Source organism: Protopterus annectens, chromosome 3.part0, assembly GCF_019279795.1.
Source record: "Protopterus annectens isolate FY-2018-M chromosome 3.part0, PAN1.0, whole genome shotgun sequence".
In the NCBI taxonomy this organism is placed as follows: domain Eukaryota; kingdom Metazoa; phylum Chordata; order Ceratodontiformes; family Protopteridae; genus Protopterus; species Protopterus annectens.
Genome location: NC_056731.1, coordinates 1939910612 through 1939931248, shown reverse-complemented (window position 1 = coordinate 1939931248; position 20637 = coordinate 1939910612). Strand labels below are relative to the sequence as shown.

Genomic DNA, 20637 nt, shown 5'->3' with positions numbered 1-20637 from the left:
GTCAGGGAGCTCTTTATTTTTATTTATTTTTTATTTAACATTTGTTGACCGGGAAAGTCCGACTAGGTTCCACAGATCCTGTTTTCAGCGGAGGCCCGGGGAGAAATGTTCCAGAAGCATGTCTTTAGAATGTGGGAGGAAACCGGAGTACCCGGAGGAAACCCACGCGAACGCAGGGAGAACATGCAAACTCCACACAGAAGGCACCCCAGCCGAGAATCGAGCCGGAGAACCTCTTGCTGTGAGGCGACAGCATTAACTGCTGGACCACTGCACCGCCCTGCATTAAAACACCTCTAGTAAGAAGCAGTATTAACTCTGTACAAGTTCTCTCTTCCCATAACTTTAACTTAGCCCATTATCAACCTCTAATCCACATCAAAAGATCCTATCAACAATGGACAAATTTTGCAAAACGTAAGGAGAGGCGCTAGGTATTGTGTCAAGAAGTTACAAACTTCAGTTCTCTACTCCATGTGGGGGATTCCATCCATTTCAAGGGGAACAGATGGTTCTTAGTTGGCCTCCATGAATAGACCAACAGTTTGGGTCTCCCAAGGAGAAGAAGCCACCAGCCAAGGATGAATGGGCTCTGGAAAACCATTCATGATTTGTCAAGGCTTAAATTCCTTAGGGTCTCAATTCAGCATGTTCAACCCTTCAGATCCAGTTGGTTCCTGAGACCCTGATGGTGACTCGGGATGTAATGGATTCTTAGCTTATGAATACCCATTCACAGAGGTCATAGGTACGTCATTGAATTCAAAGCAGAAGATTCAATTATTACTTTACTCTGTTGCCCTTTATTTGTGCTATTGTATCCAGCATGTTAACAAAAATGCCTCCCTCCAGTAATTGTTTATTGCAGGACCATGGACATTCAAATATACCAGTAGCTGGATGATTGCTTCATTCGGACTCTAAGGATGAGCTGCAGATGGCCCTGGTCTGCACTCTGGAGTTTTGACAGAAGTTGAGTTTCTCTTTAAACTTGCCAAAATATGGTCTGACCCAATTCAGGTCTTTGATATTCCTTGGTGTGCTAAATAGACATCACAAGACTGCATTTTTGCCTTCGGGTAAAATAGACTGTTGTACTGTATCCTTCTGGGACACAGTCATGAAGAACTGAGGTGAAACATGTAAATTCTTGATAATTCTGGTTTGTGCGCCATCAATGATTCCAGTGGTACCTTTTAGAAAGACTAGATACTAGGAAGTTATATTGATTCTTAAGGAATTTGCAGTAGTTAACCTTTTATCTATTTTCTGCTCATCTAAAAAGAGTTGAAATGGTAGACACCTCAGGTTTAGTAGTTAGTGGTTGCCTTTCAAGCAGAATCTTCCAAATCCAACCTTGACTGAATACCTCAGATGCAGCTCGGACAGGGGCTGGAGTAAAGTATTTCCGCTATAAAGACAAAATGCTATTGGGAGAGGAGGCTTATAAACTTGAAGGAAATGATTGCATTGGTCACGATCCTCAGTTTTCGGTCACAGCTATCAACAGGCTTTACAACAGAAGGAAGAAACTGTTGTCCAAGGGTACAAAGGAGCAAATTTCAAATTGGAAAAACTCCCTCCTCAGCCTCAACAAGCAAATTAGATCACTAGTGAAAACCTCCAAAGCCAATTATGAATTGAAACTAGCATCCGAAATAGAGAGAAACCATAAAGCCTTTTTCATTTACGTCGGGAACTTCCATGGCAAAGTCCAGACTTGTTCCGAATTAGTACTTAACGGTTCCACTTACAGTGATCTTGTTGACTTAGCCAACTGCTAGCAGATAGGGTCATTGCAAACTTCACCACCCTATCCCCCCAAAGGATCATTCGACATCCCTGATACTTGTTCTGCACCTCACATATCCATAGATCAAGTGTTAAAGACCTTATCCAAGGCAAAGGGCACAGCTCCCATGGGACCTGATGGTATCCCAGGCTGTGTTCTGCACCATAAATATGTGGGAAGAAATAGCCAGGGAAATTTTATGGCTAGGCTTGTATAAGGCCCTAGGGCCGATAGCCTAGTACCCAACCTATCAACCCATCTCCAGCAAGAACTAGCTTCACCATTGAGCACCCTATTCAACCACAGCCTAAGTACAGGCTTCATTCCAGGAGAGTGGAGAACTGCCATTGCCATCCCCTTGCAGAAAGATGGTGCCACTACTGACCCTGGAAACCTATCGCCCCATTAGCTGGACAAGTCTGATCTGTAAAGCCATGGAGCATATTATTATGGATCTCATAAACAAGGGCATAGGCAATCTCCAAGCACTTTAACCCACCCAGTTTGGATTAGTCAAGGGCAAATCTTGCCTGTTCAACTTAGTTGACTTCTTTGAGACTGACACCAAGGCTTTAGATGAGGGAAAGTCAGTACATACAGCTTCCCATGACTTGGCCAAGACCTTTGGCACAATCCCCTAACCGGGCATCATCGAAAAGCTAACACAGCTTGGTGTAAATTCCTATCTCATCAGCTGGGTGGCCAACTGGTTCACCGATAGGACCAGCAAGGTCAAACTAGGAGCTTTCACCTCTGATAGACCTGTCACTGTTGGTGTTCCCCAACGATTTTTCCTGGGACACCTTTTGTTATACATCTACTTCTCAGAAGTCCAGGTAAAGGCGAAGGGCCTGTGGCTGATAATTGTAAGGTTGGGTGCTGTCACTGACTCACCAAATGATGCTAACACACTGCAAGAGGATCTCACAGCAGCAAATGACTGGTGCCAAAGTTATGGCCTTAAGTTAAACGCAAAAAAATATATTATCATACCATTTGGCAAAAACACGGCCCCTACTGATTACCACATCAAGGGCAACCGTCTAAGCCCACAACCTGTGCTGAGAGACCTGGGTACTCAGGTTGACAACAGTCTCACATTCAGCCATCATGTAGCGGCAGTGGTCAGAAAAGCCTTTTACTTGGCTCATTTCATAAGTAAAGGGATTGCATCCAGAAAAAGGAGGCTATTACTTCTCTGTACTCCTCCCTCATTAAGCCAGCAATTGAGTATGATGCCCGTTTGGTATGTACCTCTCCAAACATCTGCACCAACTGGAAAGGCCACAGAAATGCCTCACAAAGAGAATATGTGGGCTCCAATACCTGTCCTTTGCAGACAGGCTCAGATCATTATCACTCTACTCAGTATTGTACAGATTCCTGAGAGGTGATCTGTGTCTCACCTACAAGGCAATATCGGACCTGCCCTACTAGAAATACTCCATTTCCATAAGTCTAACTCCTCGTACATTACTTACTCAGTAGGCCTAAGTCTAATATTCAGCATCAACAACACCTGCTGGAGAGAGAGGTTTGTCTCCCAGAAGCTGCCCAGTCTCTGAAATAGACTTCCCATACATGTCAGAGTACTTCGCTGACCCTCTTCAAGCGCAACCCTGATGACTGAATGGGAAACCACAAATTTGTCCCCCAAGTGTTCCACCTGTGTCCCTCATTGATAGAGGTGACAGGTGCTGACTGAGGTTTCTTTTTTAGGGGTAAACTCTTCGGTAGGCTTGTTAGGGCCCCAGGGCCATTATCCTAGTAACCTCCTTTGATCCTGTATAGAAGCCATGTGTATTGAAACTGATTGCAGACAATGCCATAGTCATGTGGCACATAAGCAAGGAGGTACTTATTTTTACTCTTTGCAGGTTGGCCATGCTGACTTGGGAAGAAGCCGTACAGGTCTTTATGACATTGAGGCATTGTCTGTCACATTTCAAAAAAAATGCTGTTGTAAACCAGCTAAGCAAGGCCTCAACAGACCCTTATAAGTTAGTGCTAGACAGGTACAGCTTCCAGGACTTCACCCACAGTTGGGGGTGTACCAGAGATAACCCTTTGATTCTCAGAGCAGTAAACAACTAAAGAATTTGTGGTCCAGAGTGCCTCATAAATAGGTTTGGGCTGTGGATACTGGTTTATTGAATTTAGGATTTCCATTTCACTGTACTTTCCCCTCCCATATTTTTAATCCTCAGGGTAATCCAGAAAAACGAGGGAGAAGAGAAGCTTGAAATGATACTGATTGCTCCTTTCCGATCAAGGAAGCATTGATTCTGTCGTTTGTTATAGTAATAGAGGAGCGGTACTTGCTGCAGCAGTATACAACCCACACTTGCCCACACTCGAACTAAAAGCATAAAGGATATGGCCTTACTACTCTTAGGGCACATTTAAACAAAGAATATGTTTAATGTAGTAAGAGAAGGTAGTAGGCAGGGGATATTACTTCTTGCCAGATGGGAGTAGATTTAGGAAATTCTACTTGGCCAAATGCAAGAGACTTCCCTTATGATGCTAAGGGAAGGGCCAAGATTCCGAAGTGCTTGAAGTTTGTCTACAGTATTTCCAAGGTGTTGAACTCTGTGCTCAAGTATGCCTTTGCCAAGGTACATCTTTAGGGTATATCAGCATGCTTTTTCATGAAGCCCCTTTTAGCTTCTTGGTCTACAGTGAAGCAGGTTTTCAGATACTACTTCAGTCCCCCTTTCTCCCCATGGGAATAGATTACCCAGGCCTCTGATATGAATTTTATCATGGTGAAATTAACCTTCCTCTATTTGAGCCAGCAGCTGAATATTCAGTATACAAGCAGGGAGGGATTTGCCTCTGCTAGTCTGTGGGTGCTTCCCCAGTCCTGCTCTGTCAGTAGTGATCCACAAGGTCGGGTAAGTTTGGGGATTCGATCTTTTGTCATTGCAACAGCGAACCATGTGAAGAACGTAGTACAGCTGCTCAAGAAAGTTGGCATACCAGCAAATGTTAAGCAGGATCATTGTTCCTTCTTGTCAGTTCTTTTGAGGTATCCTAGGGCTGCTGTTCCTAGTCCATCCATTTACTCCTCTCTAGAGCTGTTTCTCTTTGGAGTGGCAGGTTGTGGTTTGATCTCTGATGGTTTTGGTGCAACCTCTTGGGTGACAAAGAACTAAAGATGGCGTGGGGTGTCACTACCTTTATAAGTCTGACTGTGTGTTGTGTGGTGAAGGTGGCTTGGCTGTAGAAGACTGGCCTGATGCTCATACTTTATCTATGGCAGTGACCTCTCTTGTAATGATTGTAACAGTGGTCTTATGTAAAATATTCAAGGTTTCAAGAGCAGCAATTCAGTATAATGAGCTTTTAAAATGTGTAGATGGTTAATTTTTTGCATGTAATGTTTTGTCTTGCCTTTTCCATCCAGATGTAGCATGAGTTTATTTTGAAAACCAATGCATCAGTTTCCTTTTACTATTACTATTTGTTTGATTTTGCACAGTCAATATTGCTTGTTATGCTAAATATATAATATGTAAGGTTTCAGATGTTTTTCCAAATTCCAAAAGAAAGCATTGTAAAAAAACAAATGCTTGCAGACATATTTGTGAGACAAGCTGACGGAATTAATTTTTTTGTTTTAATGTTTCTTTTGCAGGAGGAGGAGGATCAGAATAAAGGAGATCAGTCTCGTTTAACTGACCCAGGCGAGGATAACGTCACAGAGCAGACAAACCATATAATTATACCCAGTTATGCTGCATGGTTTGATTATAACTGGTACGGGCATGTGTATTTTAAGTGGTCATCTTGGTGTGTGTGATTCTTATCGGAGGTGTTAGCAGTTAAAATGGGGTTTGTTTTTGCTCTCTTTACATGAGTAAGAATGTTTTTATAATGTTTTGTTTAGGTAGTTAACACATCTCTTTTTCAGGGGTGTTTTACTCATGAGCCTTTAATGCTTTGAAACACTTTATGTAGAATACAGCACTTTTAAATATGCTTCTTTACCTGCGTTAATATGTGAGCATTCACCCTATCTCTAGTGCTAGAATCTGTATCAGCACACAGATCAAAAGAGTGAATGTTTGTAATAGCAACCTTTCAGTAGGTTTCATTTTCATTAGCATGTCTGCTTTTCCATGGGCTTTCTTATTGGAGTGCAACGATTAATGTCCTTATGTGCTCCTCCTGTCGGTGGTTAATAAAGTTACTGGTCCATTTAAGTCAAAACTGCATGCAACAACCACAAATATCTGGATTGTTTAATTAGACGCAAATCCACAGTGACTGTGTAGCTGCCAGATTACCAGCCTTGACTCCACACCATCATTTGTGCTGCCATGTCCGAGGAACTTGAGATAAAGTACTGCCTTTAGCACTATCAGTTTAAGCTTACCACTTTGAAATGCCAGGATGGCAAACTAGCTTTCATCCAGGAAGATGACAGTGATTTTGTGCTCCTTGTACAGTGCTAATAGTGATCAACCTACCCTACTTCCCAGGTCTGATATTTAATTTCATATCCAACACCTGCAAGACTAAAACACTCAGGAGCTTAGTCGTGCTCATAAAACTTTCCCAGGCCACCCTAGCCTTTTCCCTTCATAATCAAAATATTTCATTTTTACCATTTTTGTCCCCAATCATTTATTCATTATCTTCTTCCATTAATTTCTGCAATGGCAAGCTACTTTCTGACTTAAGAATAAATTTAAAAATGTATCCTACTAAGAAATCTGAAGCTGTTTGTCATCTTATGGTGACATGGAATACTACTACTTTGACTTCTTGTTTGGTTTCAAGCCCTCGGAATTTAAAATGTATCCCATGTGCATCTCAGATCTGTTACTAATCTTAAGCTTTGTTCTGTGTGAAACAGTTCTTAGTGTCTGTTCAGTAACTGCATCGACATTTTGTCATGCTTTTCTTTGATCGCACTTAACATAGTTGATGCTTAACAGCTTTCAGAAAAGACTAATCCAGTGTCCGTTTCAAATGTATTGGTTGTGTGATCTGACCTTGGCACCAACGTCAAAGCTTCATTGGATGCAGAGCTCTGACTTCTTCCCTACCCATAATTTCCTAGGCTCTGCCTTAGATTCTCAAATCTCATTTGCCACTCATTATGGACGTGCAAAAAAAAAAAAAAAGCTCTCTAAGCAGTTTGTTGTATCTTTCACTTTTCTGCTGCTCCTCTCCTACCTTGTTGTACTTTTGGATAGTGTAGATCTTAGAATTAGACTCTAGTGTAATACAGTTTAACGTAGTTTACTTGATGTGTTTAGTTAAACCTCCGTGCCCCTTTTTCATGTTGTTTTAAAATATATATTTAGGGTATATACTTAGAAGTAAATAGTGTATATATTTCCATTTTGTGCTTAGTGTTTTAACTTTCTTATAGGATGTTCAATATGTTGCAATTGTTTGGGTTCAAGCTTCCACCCTAGGACCCACACTCCAAATGTATTTTATTGTTTAGGTGCTGCACACCTTCATGTGGATTGCCAGTCTTGTGCAGCATTCAGTGCTAGAGTCCTTCAGACTTGGAGGGACAAACGTGTTTCAAAGGGACTCCTTCCAGCACAGACAGGAAATACCCCTTCCTCTTCTTCAGCATCCTCTTCCAAAAATAACAGACCAAGAGTCAAAGGGACAAGAAAAAGAAACTGATGAAGGCAAAAGGGAAAAAGAAAGAGCAAGTCTCCCACTAAATTCACAATAAAACCCTGTCTGGATCTGATGACCTTGCTCAGTCCTGAACCTAAGGCCCCTCAAAGGTTTGATAAGATGACTCCTCCAGTCTGAGCACCTTGTCCCATGGACCAAGATGGTCACCAGGACCAGTGAGTTCTAGACTGCATTCCCCTATTCTTCAGGAAAGAAAATGCTCTGTTCCACCTTCAGTGGCATCATTCACTGAGTAATCATGAAGCCTCACAGAACTCAGTGTCAGTAGAATGATGGGGAAGTTTTTGAGAACGGAAATTCAGCATGGTGTTATCCCGGTAACATCCCCTAGGAAAGTATGGAGTACTTGGCCATCTTACCCCTACCGTCTCCACCTTCAGTTTGGGTGTTATTGGATCCTGCTAAACTTGCAGCACCTTTATCAGCACCAGAGCAGCTTATGACTTTGCTGACTGCTTCCCTCTCTGTCGCTTTCAATGCCTTCGGATTGAGATGAAACTCAGAGATGCAGCTTTGGCTCCAAATTCCGACTGGGTGAATTGACAGAGATTCTCAGAGCTCTCTCTCCGTCATGGGGCTTTGGCTGTGGACAGCTGAGATATGTGATAGGCTTCAGGACCAGTGGTTATTGTTGGTGCGGGGTCACTCTCTTCCTCGGATTGGAGGGAGTCCTCTGTGCCAGTGTCAGCTTTGACTTTTGAGACCTTTGAAAGGGTTTTGGTAAATATGAGAGAAGGTGTCTTCAACAAGTTTGGCTCCACCTAAACCCCAGCTAAAGTCAGTTTCCCCTCCTCTTCATCCTGTTGGACAGGGTCAGCTGGTGCCAAGGAAGTCTACATTCAGTTCCCCATCTGATTCTTTACCACCTACTGCTCACCAGAAGGTGTCCTTAGAAAACAGATGTGCAAGTGGAAGCATTTAGACTCGTCCCCAGTCTTTCACTGAAGATACTGTCTTAGAGGAAGAGGAGTGTAACCCTCTCTCTCTCTGAAGATGTCACATTCTGTGATAATTCTCGAATTAATGAAGAAGAAGGAAGGGGGTTGGTTGTCTCAAGATGCTTCTCAGGGTGAGTCCGTATTCTTGGAAGCTTTTGGTTCCCGATCAACATCATCCTCTGTTGATCCACTTATCCTTATAGCTCAACAGGCATGAAAGGATCCCTCTGTGGTAGACCCCATTCCTAAAAAGGGTACCTGTTATTTAATCGAGGTCTTAAATGTCGAGTATTGGAAGCTCGACCAGGGAAGTTTCGAAAAATAGATATGTCGAACCGGCGGAAATTTTAATTCTTTCCCAGGGAAAGAATTCAGTTGGCTGTTTCTGCGGCTTAGGCATTTTATGTACTGTGGTGCGAAAGTTACGGATCGGATTAAGGTAAGTGTGCGAGTGTGACAGACGGGGTTAGGGTACGGGTGAGGTAAGTGTGCGAAAGTGACTGACAGGGCGCGGGTAAGGTAAGTGTGCGATAGTGACGGACTTTAGGGTTAGGGCGCGGGTAAGGTAAATGTGCGATAGTGATGGACATTAGGGTTAGGATGCGGGTAAGTTAAGTGTGCGAATAGTGACTGACTTTAGGGTTAGGGAGCGGGTAAGGTAAATGTGCGATAGTGACGGACTTTAGGGTAAGGACACAGATAAAGGTAAGTGTGCGATAGTGGTGGATTTTAGGGTGCGGGTAAGGTAAGTGTGCGATAGCGACGGACCTTAGAGTTAGGGCTTGGGTTAAGGTTAGAGCATAGATAGTTGTGTATGTAAGGTGTAGTGTAGGCTTATTAGGTTTTTGGTGTGCTTGTGTTGTGTGTGTGTTTTTCGGAACAGCAAATTTTTTTTCCTGGAAAAACATTTGCTGTTCTGAGGTTTCGTTGTCATATTTCGAACTTCCAAGTTCAAACATATGGTGCTAGAAATTTTGGAAGTTCGATTATATAACATAGACCCCCTAAAAAGCTGATAGCATATTAGCTGCACCTAAGTACACAAAGCAGTGGAGTAAAGGTCCACAAGTAAATGCTATGGTGATGGCATAGTAATTTTGAAACAGTCATTTTTGTCTTTCGGTTTTCCTTGCAAAAGTATTATAAACTTTTAGTACTTTGTATGCGACATACAGACAAGTAGCACAGTGCACCTTTTCTTGAATATACAACTTATGTTTAAATTAATTCAATTCCACATTTTGATCTCCTCGGACATATTGCCTGTAAAGTTCTCCTGGAACTTAAAACTTCAGTACTCTTAATCAAAAGGTGAAATTACTTATTTATGGATACTTCCAGAACAACATACCCTACCGGTTGCCTCTCACCATTACCCTCAACAAAACTATTTAACAGAATATTGTACCAGTTTCTAAAACTGCTTCATACCTCCCGTTTCCTCAGAACACACAGTACTTCTCTTACCATAATTTCCATGTTGCATCTTCAAGCACCAACTAACCCTATTAAATAGACACAGAAAGTACCCACAGTTATACCACATTCACTTTAAAATGAGCTTGATTTGCTCCACAGTGCACCATCTGTATCAGATTAGTTCTCACACTTTTCTGACTTGAACAAAAAAAAAAAAAAAAACTCTGTTTCCTCCTCCCAAAACAACCCCCTACCTCTGTGACACCCACATGCCAATAAGTGGACAACCAAAAACAGTTTCTTTAGGATCTGTATCACATCCACTGCATTGATCCAAATTATATTATGCAGCTATATTTTAACATCTTTATTGAATTATCACTTAACACAAAGGCAAACGTACATTTATACAATTGTCAGCAATCCAGCATTGTATGAATTGCTCAGTTCCTGCCATCCCTTAAATCTCATTTCTCCACCAAAACATTTCATATATTGTTCCCACAATTTCCATTTTGTCTGTGTTATTTCTAAACATCCCACTTCCAGTTACTTTATCTGTCTTACAGTATTCACTACTTTAAATACAGTTTCTTTAGCCTTTGATTTCCATCTTGTAGTAATTGCTTTTTTGGCAGCCAACAACATTAAATTTAACAAGTTCAGTTACTGAATTCTAGCTCAAAAATCATCTTCTTAGTTGCACCGATTTGCTCACTTGTTATATCTGACAGAGTACTCTATAGGGATTTTTTAAAAATCTGCCAAATCATTACACACCCAAAACATTTTCCCAGTAACCCCTTTTCCCCATCACACTTCCAACATTTGCAATCTACCCGAGGAAAAATTCTTTGGAGTTTTTTAGGCTATAAACATACCTATGCAAACACTTCCAAGCAATAATCCTGAATCTTCTAATAGAGTTTGCATATTTGGGAGCCATACACAAGTCCACCCATTGTTTCCTTGTGAATTGCTTATCCAGATGTTCTTCGTGTTTCACTGTTGCAGTCATTACATTTGGGTTGTCTGCTTGCAGGTAGCCCTCAGTCGGCCTGATTAACAAAGTCTTGGGTCCTGCGTCGGTTGCTGTCCCTTCTTCCATGACGTCAGGTTGTCAGGGGTATAAAACATGCAGCCGATGCTATTACATCAGTCTTTGTTGCCGTGCGGTGCCCGCAGCAGAAGCAGTTTGCAAGTGCCGGACGGCCGACTACTGAAATTTTTGCATTTGAGTTTCAGAACTGAAGTCTTCAACTAAAGCTAAGTACCCCGTTGGGGAAACTTACTTGCTCCTTACCGGAGTCAGTAAAAGTTAATAACTGCATTACTTGTGGAAAGCAAATACCTCATAAAGATTTTCATTCGTACTGTATTCCTTGCCTAGGCCCTGACCACGACGTACCTTGCTGTCGGTTTTGTGCTTTATTTAATCAGCACACTATCTGTCGTCTGTATATTTTCACCTCTAAATATTTTGGATGTTCTTCGTGTTTCACTGTTGCAGTCATTACATTTGGGAAATCTGCTGGCAGGTTGCCCTCATTCGGCCTGAATTCCAAAGTCTTGGGTCCTGTGTCGGTTGCTGTCCCTTATTCCATGACGTCAGGTTGTCAGGGGTGTAAAACAGGCAGCCAATGCCATTTTCTTCAGTCTTTCTTGCCGTGCGGTGCCCGAAGCAGAAGCAGTTCGCAAGTGCCGGTCGGCAGACTCTTGAAATTTTCGAATTCGAGTTTCAGATCCGAAGTCTTCACTAAAGCTAAGTACCCCGTTGGGGAACTTTTTTCTTGCTCCATACCGATGTCAGAAAAACTTAATAGTTGCAGTACTTGTGGGAAGCAAATACCTCATAAGGATTTCCATTTATACTGTATTCCTTGCCTACGCCCTGATCATAACGTGCCTAGCTGTCGGTTTTGTGCTAGATTTAACCAACGCACTATTAAGCGTCGGTATATCTTTGCCTCAAAATATTTTGGAAACAGATTTAACTATCCTTAAATGTCGTCTGATAGCAATCCGACTACCGGAGTACATAGAAAACGCAAAAAAAAGGACAGAGAGAGACCGTTGAGGTCCAAAACAGACAAAGCTTCTCCTAAGCCGTTCGGTACTCAGTGAGGCGCTTTCGCAGCCCCTGATACCCGCTACTTTTGAGTCGCAGGCTCCTAGCTGGAGTCCGGCATGCCACGAGATTCTCAAAGTATTGTACTCGTGGATGTCTTTCCTTCGGATGGGTCCATAGACGCTGAGCAGGCACCGGCTTCTGAGGGTGTATTCAGGCCACAACATTTTTATATAAAACCGAAGCCAGCTTCAAAATCAAAGACAAAAGCAACTTCTAAAGCTAGAAAAACGACGCATGAGCCATGTGCACAGGCCTCTATGCCCAAAAAGCAGATTATCAAAATGGCTGAAGACCTAATTACCTTGATCAGGGATTCCCAACCCCCTCCTGATAAGAGGCCTAGGCAAGACACTGATTATAAATCTTCAGATCAGGTTTCTATTTCTTCTGATTCCTCTTATGAAAAGGAATTATCTATACCACCCTATGAGGATTCTGATGCAGAGGAATCTATCCCATGTGCATCTCCTCCTGAAGATTATTCCTTTGGAGAAACCTTGCATACTTTGAGGGAGCATTTTCACTGGGAGAGTCAAGATTTCTCAGAATCAAAAAAGAGGCTTAGGGATTTCCTTCTTCTCCCTCAGCATAGGTCTTTAGACATACCTCCTGTTTTAGATATTGTGGATGATGTGTTTTCGGAGTCGAGCTTGCCTCCAGACTCCTTATTTCCGGCTCCTAGCAAGCCATACGGATATTACAGAGTTCCAAGACTCAGACAAATTTTTATTTAGAAACCCTGCTGCTGACCCTGAAACTATTTCACAGGATCCAAAAGGTGTTAAGGCCTCAACAGCAAAAATCCTACCCCCTCTGACAGAGATTCCAGGGCACTGGATAGATGGGGAAAGAAGGTTTATACATCTGCAACCTTGGCAATTAGGGCCTTAAACTGCCAGTTTCATATGCTCAATTTTCAACAACATGTTATGGCATTACTGCAACAGAAAATTGTGTTGATTTCTGAATGTGCAGAAAATAAAGATTTGCAGAAATTATTGCATGCAGCAGAACAAGTTGTAAAGCATACTTTACAATGTAGGTTTGATTCCTTAGAGGCCTCCTGCAGGGCCGCAGTTACTGGATCTGTGATTAGGTGGCATGCCTGCCTAAAAGAGCAGAATTTGCCTGATCATGTTAAAGCTAAATTGCTGGATGCACCTTTACAGCATGATACTCTGGTATTAAGGCAGAAGAGGTTTTAAAGAAAGTGGTAGACAAAGCTAAGTCTATGCAAACTGTAAAAGATTTCTTACAAGTGCATCCATCAAGATCCAGTAGACACTGGCCTACAAAAAATTGGTCCTTTCCTGTGTCCAACCAAGCTCAACAGGGCAAATCCAGGTACCCTAAAGGTTCTAGATACCAGTCACAGGATTTTTACAGGTCAAAGCAATGGGGTTCTTCTCCCTCCAAATCTAGAGGAAATAAAGTGTAACCCTACAGTAAACAGTCTCAATGACTTCCCTCTACCATCACCAAGCACTTATCTTCTGGCAGCACCCTTAGGGGGAAAATTAGCACTTTATGCTCAAAATTGGCAGTTAATAACCCAGGACAAGTGGGTGTTACATATAGTATCCCAGCGATACAGATTCCACTTCCACACTCTGCCAGTTGCAAACGGTTGGCCAGATCTGCCAAAAAAATCAACGGGCAGAGGCACAGTCACAAGTTATGTCCCTCATGGATATGGGGGCTATTCAGCCAGTACCAGAACAGGATAATGGACAAGGGTTTTACTCAAGACTGTTTTTGGTACCCAGAAAAGACAAGGCCTGGCATCCAATACTGAATTTAGCATTTCTGAACACATACCTGGACATTCCAAAATTCAAAATGCTAACTTTGCAGCAGCTTTTGCCCATGCTGGGCAGGAACGCTTGGCTGGTGACATTAGACCTAAAAGAGGCATTCCTGCATATCCCGATAAGGGAAACGTGCAGAAGATACCTCCGTTTCAAGGCTGGCTTTATGCATTACCAATTCTCTGCACTGCCCTTTCGCTTATCTACTGTGCCCAGGGTCTTTACAAAGTGCCTGGCACCAGTAATTGCATTTTTCAGACAAAGAAGTATACAAATCTGTCCTTACATGGACGACTGTCTCATTCAAGCAGAGAACAAGAACATTCTTCAGCATCTGGTGTTAGTGAAAAGGCTTCTAACATGCCTAGGGTACACAGTAAACTAAAAGAAATCACAACTGGTACCCTCTCAAATACAACTGCCCAGATGGCTTTCCTTACGCCAGACAAAGGCAACTGACTACTTACTTCAAACTGATGGCAACAAAAACCCAGTTATCTGCAAGACAAACTCTGCAGGCTTTGGGGTTCATGGCATCCTGCATTCTACTGATTCCATATGCAAGACTGCATATGAGGAAACTACAGTGGTACCTAAAACGTTTATGGAGTCAACATTGTCACAGTCTGGAAACAATGATTCCTCTCATTCCCTGCCTACAAAAGGAGTTTCTGTGGTGGGCAAGGGCATGTCACCAAAACATGGGATGAGCTTTCACTCTACCCCCTGCCAGCCAAACCTTAAAAGAGTCATCAGATTATGCATGGGGGGCCCACCTGGCGGGAAGATGCATTCAGGGCATATGGACCCCAAAACAAATGCATCTGCATATCAACCAAAAAGAGATGTTAGCTGTTCAAAATGCCCTAACAGCCTTCAAGGACTTACTTCATCCAGGACAACTACTGATAAAGACTGACAACACCACAGTTATATGTGGTACATAAACAAGCAGGGGGGCATGCACTCATACCCCCTTTGCCGACTAGCCATGGCACTGTGGGACACAGCCTTGACTTACCAAGTACATCTTCAAGCTCAATTCTTGCCAGGAAAGCAAAATACTCTGGCAGACGATTTAAGCAGAAACCTAATGGACCCTCACGGGTGGAAACTAGATCCACAAGTCGTCAGCATGATAAAGAAATGGGGGAGCCCGGACATGGACCTTTTTGCCTCTCCTCGGAATTATCACTGGGAAAATTCTGCACAAGGCCTTATTACAGACGAGCATGGAAAGTGGACGCCCTATCCTTCAGTTGGAAAAACCTATCGGTTTACGCCTTTCCTCCTCTGCCTCTTCTTCCCAAGGTTCTACTAAAAGTCAGACAAGAGAAACCAAAGATTATACTAATTGCCCCGGACTGGCCCCGCCAATACTGGTACCCAATCCTAAGGAATATGTCTCATTTCCCAGCTTGGTACTTGCCTCAAGTACCTCACTTACTGTCCCAGCAAAACAATCAGATCCTACACCATTAGCTCAAAACACTGAACCTGGCAGCATGGCTGATCATGTAGTTATTCAAACAACACCTCTCAGTAAAGCTGTGATGGATGTCATTTTGGAAGCCAGAAGGCCTAGTACTAGAAAATGTTATGCTGATAAATGGAAGAGATTCTGTGCTTGGAACCAAGCACAAGGAACTGAAGCAGCAGAGCCACATATTCCTCAGATTTTACAATACTTGACCGAGATGCTTGACAAAGGCCTATCTTTTTCATCAATAAAAATCCATGCCTCTGCCATCTCGGCTCATTACAACACAGAGCCACCAATCTTTTCTCATCCTTTACTAAAGCAGTATCTTGGAGTGGCCAAAAATTTAAGGCCTCCCAGATCATCACCTATTCCTGCATGGGACCTCAATTATGTGTTGGAAAAGCTCACCCTGCCTCCATTTGAACCAGCTGCTACTGCAGATCTAAAGTTCTTATGGAAAACAGCTCTGCTCCTGGCAATTACTTCAGCAAGAAGGGTCTCAGAGCTACAGGTCCTCATGGCTGTCGAGCCTTTTATCATATTTTACACGGACAGGGTGTCCCTTAGGACCAATCCTTCATTTATGCCTAAGGTGGTTTCCAGTGTGGCTCTTAACCAAACTATTCATCTGCCTACTTTTTATCCAAATCCGCAGAACAAGGGGGAGCGGATTCTGCATTCCTTGGATGTACACAGACAACTAAGTTTCTACTTGAGCAGAATTAAAGCTATAAGAAAAACTGAGCAGTTACTAGTGACATTTGCTGCAGGATCAGAGGAAAGGCTATTTCAAAGCGGACTATTTCAAAGTGGATAAGCCACTGCATTAATTTCTGCTACTTACACCATGGCAAAGGACATTAAGTCTCATTCCACCAGGGCTGCAGCTATATCAGCAGCTTTTCTCAGAGGGGTACCAACCAAAGACATTCTAGAGGCTTCTACTTGGAGTTCTGTTCACACTTCTTTTACAAAGCATTATCCTTTGCCTCTCTACTCTGTCCAGGGCAGACTTTGCGTCTACAGTGCCTTATAGCCACCCCTAAGGCAGTTAAGCTCCAGCCTCCCATCCATAGCTTTGGGATTCTACCCAAATGTAATGACTGCAACAGTGAAACACGAAGAACATAGTACAGTTACCATAAATGTAGATGTTCGAGTACATTCACTGTTGCAGTCCAGGTTACCCGCCCATCATCCCCCTTTTATTCTTGAGTTTCTCTTTCCTTCACTATCTTCTACAGCCTTTGTGGTGTATTTGATTGTAGATGAAGGTAAAGTTTGTATTGTTGCATGTATATATAGCTTATATATATTTTTTTGCTACCCATTTGGGGGGCACCTGACGTCTGGGGCAAGAATAACTAAAGAAAATGTCATCGGCTGCCTGTTTTATACCCCTGACGACCTGACGTCATGGAAGAGGAGACAGCCACCGACGCAGGACCCAAGACTTTGGAATTCAGGCTGACTGAGGGCAACCTGCCAGTAGATTACCCAAAAGTAATGACTGCAACAGTGAATACACTCTAACATCTACATTTATGGTAAGTGTACAAAACTGTACTTTCTTGGTTTTAATTATCCAGAAATGTCATCGGTTAGCCATCTGACTACCGGGATTCCAAAAAAACACAAAGATAAAGACAGAGACAGGCCGCCAAGATCCAAAACTGCTGACGACACTTCTCCTAAGCCAGTCGCCAGTTCACCGGTACTCCGCTACTTCTAATTTGCAGGCCACTACTGAGACCCATTCATAGTCTGGTATGCCGTGAGATGCTTCAACTATGGAACCCGCGGGTGTCTCTACCTTGGATGGATCCAGAGCCACTGTGCAGGCACCGGCTTCTGAGGGTGTATTCAGGCATACAGACTTGCATATTAAACCGACGCCTCATTCTTTACTTAAGCCTAAATCTCGAATCATGTCTAAAAAAAAAAGACGCTGCCCAGGCCACATGCTCAGGTCTCTAGGCCTAAAAAACAAATGATAACAATGGCGGAAGATCTAATAACTCTAATCAGGGGTAGGCAACCCCCCCTTCTAAGAGGCCTAGGACTGAATTTGATTATGAATCTTCTGACCAGGATTCTGTTTTTTCTGACTCTTCTGATGATCTTGATTTGTCCTTATCTACTTATGAGGATTCTGATGCAGAGGAGACTATTCCCTCTGTTTCCCCTCCTGAGGATTTTTCTTTTAGGGAAACCTTACATACTCTAAGGGAGCATTTCCTCTGGGAAAGCCGAGATTTTTCTGATTAAAAAAAAGAGGCTTAGGGATTTCCTTCTCCTACCTCAGCATAGGCCTTTAGCTATTTCTCCTGTACTAGACATTGTTGATGCTTTCTCAGAATCTAGTTTGGCCCCTGATTCCCTGCCTCCTGCTCCCAGAAAACCTGACAGATACTACAGGGTCCCCTGAGTGTCCCACAAGTTCCTTTTCAAAAATCCTATTGCAGATCCAGAGACTATTTCACAGGGGCCCAAGGGCATTAAGGCTTCTACTGCTAAAAGTCCTACCCCTTCTGATAGAGACTCCAGGGTGCTGGATAGATGGGGTAAGAAGGTTTAAACTGCCAGTTTCATATGTTAAAATATCAGCAACATGTTATTGGACTGCTTAAACAGAAAATTATGTTGATTCGTGACTGTGTGGAAAATAAAGAATTACACGATTTAATGCATTCTGCTGAACAAGTTGGAAACATACTTTGCAATGTAGTTTTGATTCATTAGAGGCCTCTTGCAGAATTGCTGTTACTGGGTCTGTGCTCAGAAGACATGCTTGGCTTAAGGAGCAATCTTTGCCTGATCATGTTAAAGCTAAATTGTTGGATGCTCCTTTAAATCAGGACCACCTGTTTGGCAACAAGGATGAGGAAGTTCTTAAAAAGATGGAAGATAAAGCTAAATCTATGCAAACTGTTAAAGATTTTTTATAAGTTCAGCCTCCTAGATTTAGTAGGCACTGGCCCTCTAAGAATTGGTCCTTTCCAGCCCCTTCCAGGTCTTCTCAAGCCAAACGCAGACACAGCAAAAACCCCAGGTTTCAGTCTGAAGGGTCTCATAGAACTAAGCAGTGGGGGGCCTCCATTTCCAAGTCTGGGAATAATAAGATTCCCCCCTATGGTAAACTGTCTCAATGACTTCCTTTTAAAATTTCCACGCACTTATCAACTGACTGCCCCTTTTGAGGGGAAAGATTGCTCTTCGTGCAAAGAATTGGGAACTCATTACCCAGGACAAATGGGTTTTAAATATAGTGTCCCAGGGATACATTTTTCACTTCCACATGTTGCCAACACCAACTGGGTGGCCGGACCTACCCCCAAATCAGTGGGTAGAGGCCCAAAAAGAAGTACTTTCTCTTAAGCATGAGGGCTATTCAACTGGTACCAGAAGAGGAAAAGGGACAAGGTTTCTATTCAAGACTTTTCCTGGTACCCAGAAAAGACAATTCATGGTGTCCTATCCTGGACCTGTCCACTCTAAACACCTTTTTGGAGATTCCAAAATTCAAGATTCTGACTCTTCACCAATTACTTCCTATGCTAGGCAAAGATGCCTGGTTGGCAACACTAGATTTAAAAGAAGCATACCTGCACATCCCAATCAGGGAATCTTGCAGAAGATACCTATGCTTCAAAGCAGGCTACACGCACTATCAATTCTCTGCGCTGCCCTTTGGCTTATCTACTGCGCCCAGGGTATTCACAAAGTGCCTAGCTCTAGTTATTGCATTTTGCAGGCAAAGAAATATTTAAATATACCCATACCTGGATGATTGTCTAATTCAGGCAGAAAGCCAGGACATACTTTTGAATCATCTGGCCTTTGTAAAAAGGATTCCAACTTGTCTGGGGTACACCATAAACGAAAAGAAATCACACCTGGTACCCTGTCAACAAGTTATATTCCTGGGAGCAAGCTTGAATACAACTTCCCAGATGGCTTACCTCATGCCAGAAAAGCAAATTCATTTGGCAACCTACTTCAAACAAGTGGCCACAAAAACCCTGCCATCTGCAAGACAAATACTGCAAGCCTTGGGGTTCATGGCCTCCTTCATTCTTCTAATTCCATATGCAAGACTGCATATGAGGAAACTACAGTGGTATCTAAAAAGCCTATGGTGTCAACATTCTCAAGACCTAGAAACAACAAATCATATCATACGTTGCCTATGCCTAGAGTTCCTTTGGTGGGCAGAGGCCTGCCACCAAAACAAGGGACTACCTTTCACACCACCCCCTGCCGCCTAAACCCTAACAACAGATGCATTAGACTGTGCATGGGGGGCTCACCTGGCAGGGAAGTGCATTCAGGGCAAATGGAATCCAAGTCAAATGCACCTGCATATCAATCAAAAAGAAATGTTAGCTGTATAGAATGCTCTGAAAGCCTTCAAGGACCACATTCTTCCAGGACAACTTATGGTAAAGATAGACAACACCACTGTTACGTGGTACATAAACAAGCAGGGGGGGTACACATTCTTAACCCCTCTGCAGACTAGCCATGACATTGTGGAACGCAGCCTTGAGCTACCAAGTGCACCTACAAGCTCAATTCTTGCCAAGAAAATTAAATACACTGGCAGACGGACTAAGCAGAAACCTGATGGACCCACACGAGTGGAAACTGCAACCAAGGATTTTCAACTTGTTGACAAGCAAATGGGGGAGCCCAGATATAGACCTGTTTGCCTCTCCTCAGAACTACCAGTTGGATAAACTTTTGCACAAGGACTCCCCACAAACAAGCCTGTAAAGTGGATGCTCTGTCCTTCAGTTGGAAAAACCTAACAGTCTATGCCTTCCCCCCTCTGCCTCTGCTCTCCAAAGTACTACTAAAAATCAAACAGGATGAACCAAGGATGATTTTGATTGCTCCAGACTGGCTGTGCCCACACTGGTACCCTCTCCTGGGCAGTTTGTCATGGTTATCTCCATGGCACCTGCCTCAGACTTCTTCCCTGCTTTCTCAGCAGGAGAACCAGATTCTGCACCCTCAGCTTCCAACGCTGAACCTTGCAGCCTGGCTGATTACTTAATCTTTCCTTTACCATCCCTCAGCAAACCTGTGATGGATGTCATTTTAGAGGTAAGGGAGGCCTAGTACTAGAAAATCTTATGCTGAAAAATGAAAAAGATTCTGTGCCTGGAACCAGTCTCAAGGGATGAGCACAGGAACGCCCAATATACCTCAGATTTTACAATATTTAACTGAGATGCTTCACAAGGACCTGTCTTTTTCTTCCATTAAAATCCACGCCTCAGCCATTTTAGCTCATTATAACACAAAACTTCCCCTCTTCCCTCATCCGCTGCTCAAGCAGTTCCTCAGAGGGGCCAAAAATTTGAGACCACCCAGGAGAGCTCCAACCC

At 43.0% G+C, this 20637-nt stretch overlaps 1 protein-coding gene across 1 annotated transcript in view; it reads left to right on the top strand.

Moving 5' to 3' along the window:
* SMARCC1 (SWI/SNF related, matrix associated, actin dependent regulator of chromatin subfamily c member 1) overlaps nucleotides 1-20637 on the top strand; it is a 1897600-nt gene that overhangs the window by 1102181 nt on the left and 774782 nt on the right. The window contains exon 12 of the mRNA XM_044066067.1: nucleotides 5433-5554. Within this exon, the coding sequence (XP_043922002.1) occupies nucleotides 5433-5554 (122 nt within the window). The remainder of the gene's footprint in view (nucleotides 1-5432; nucleotides 5555-20637) is intronic.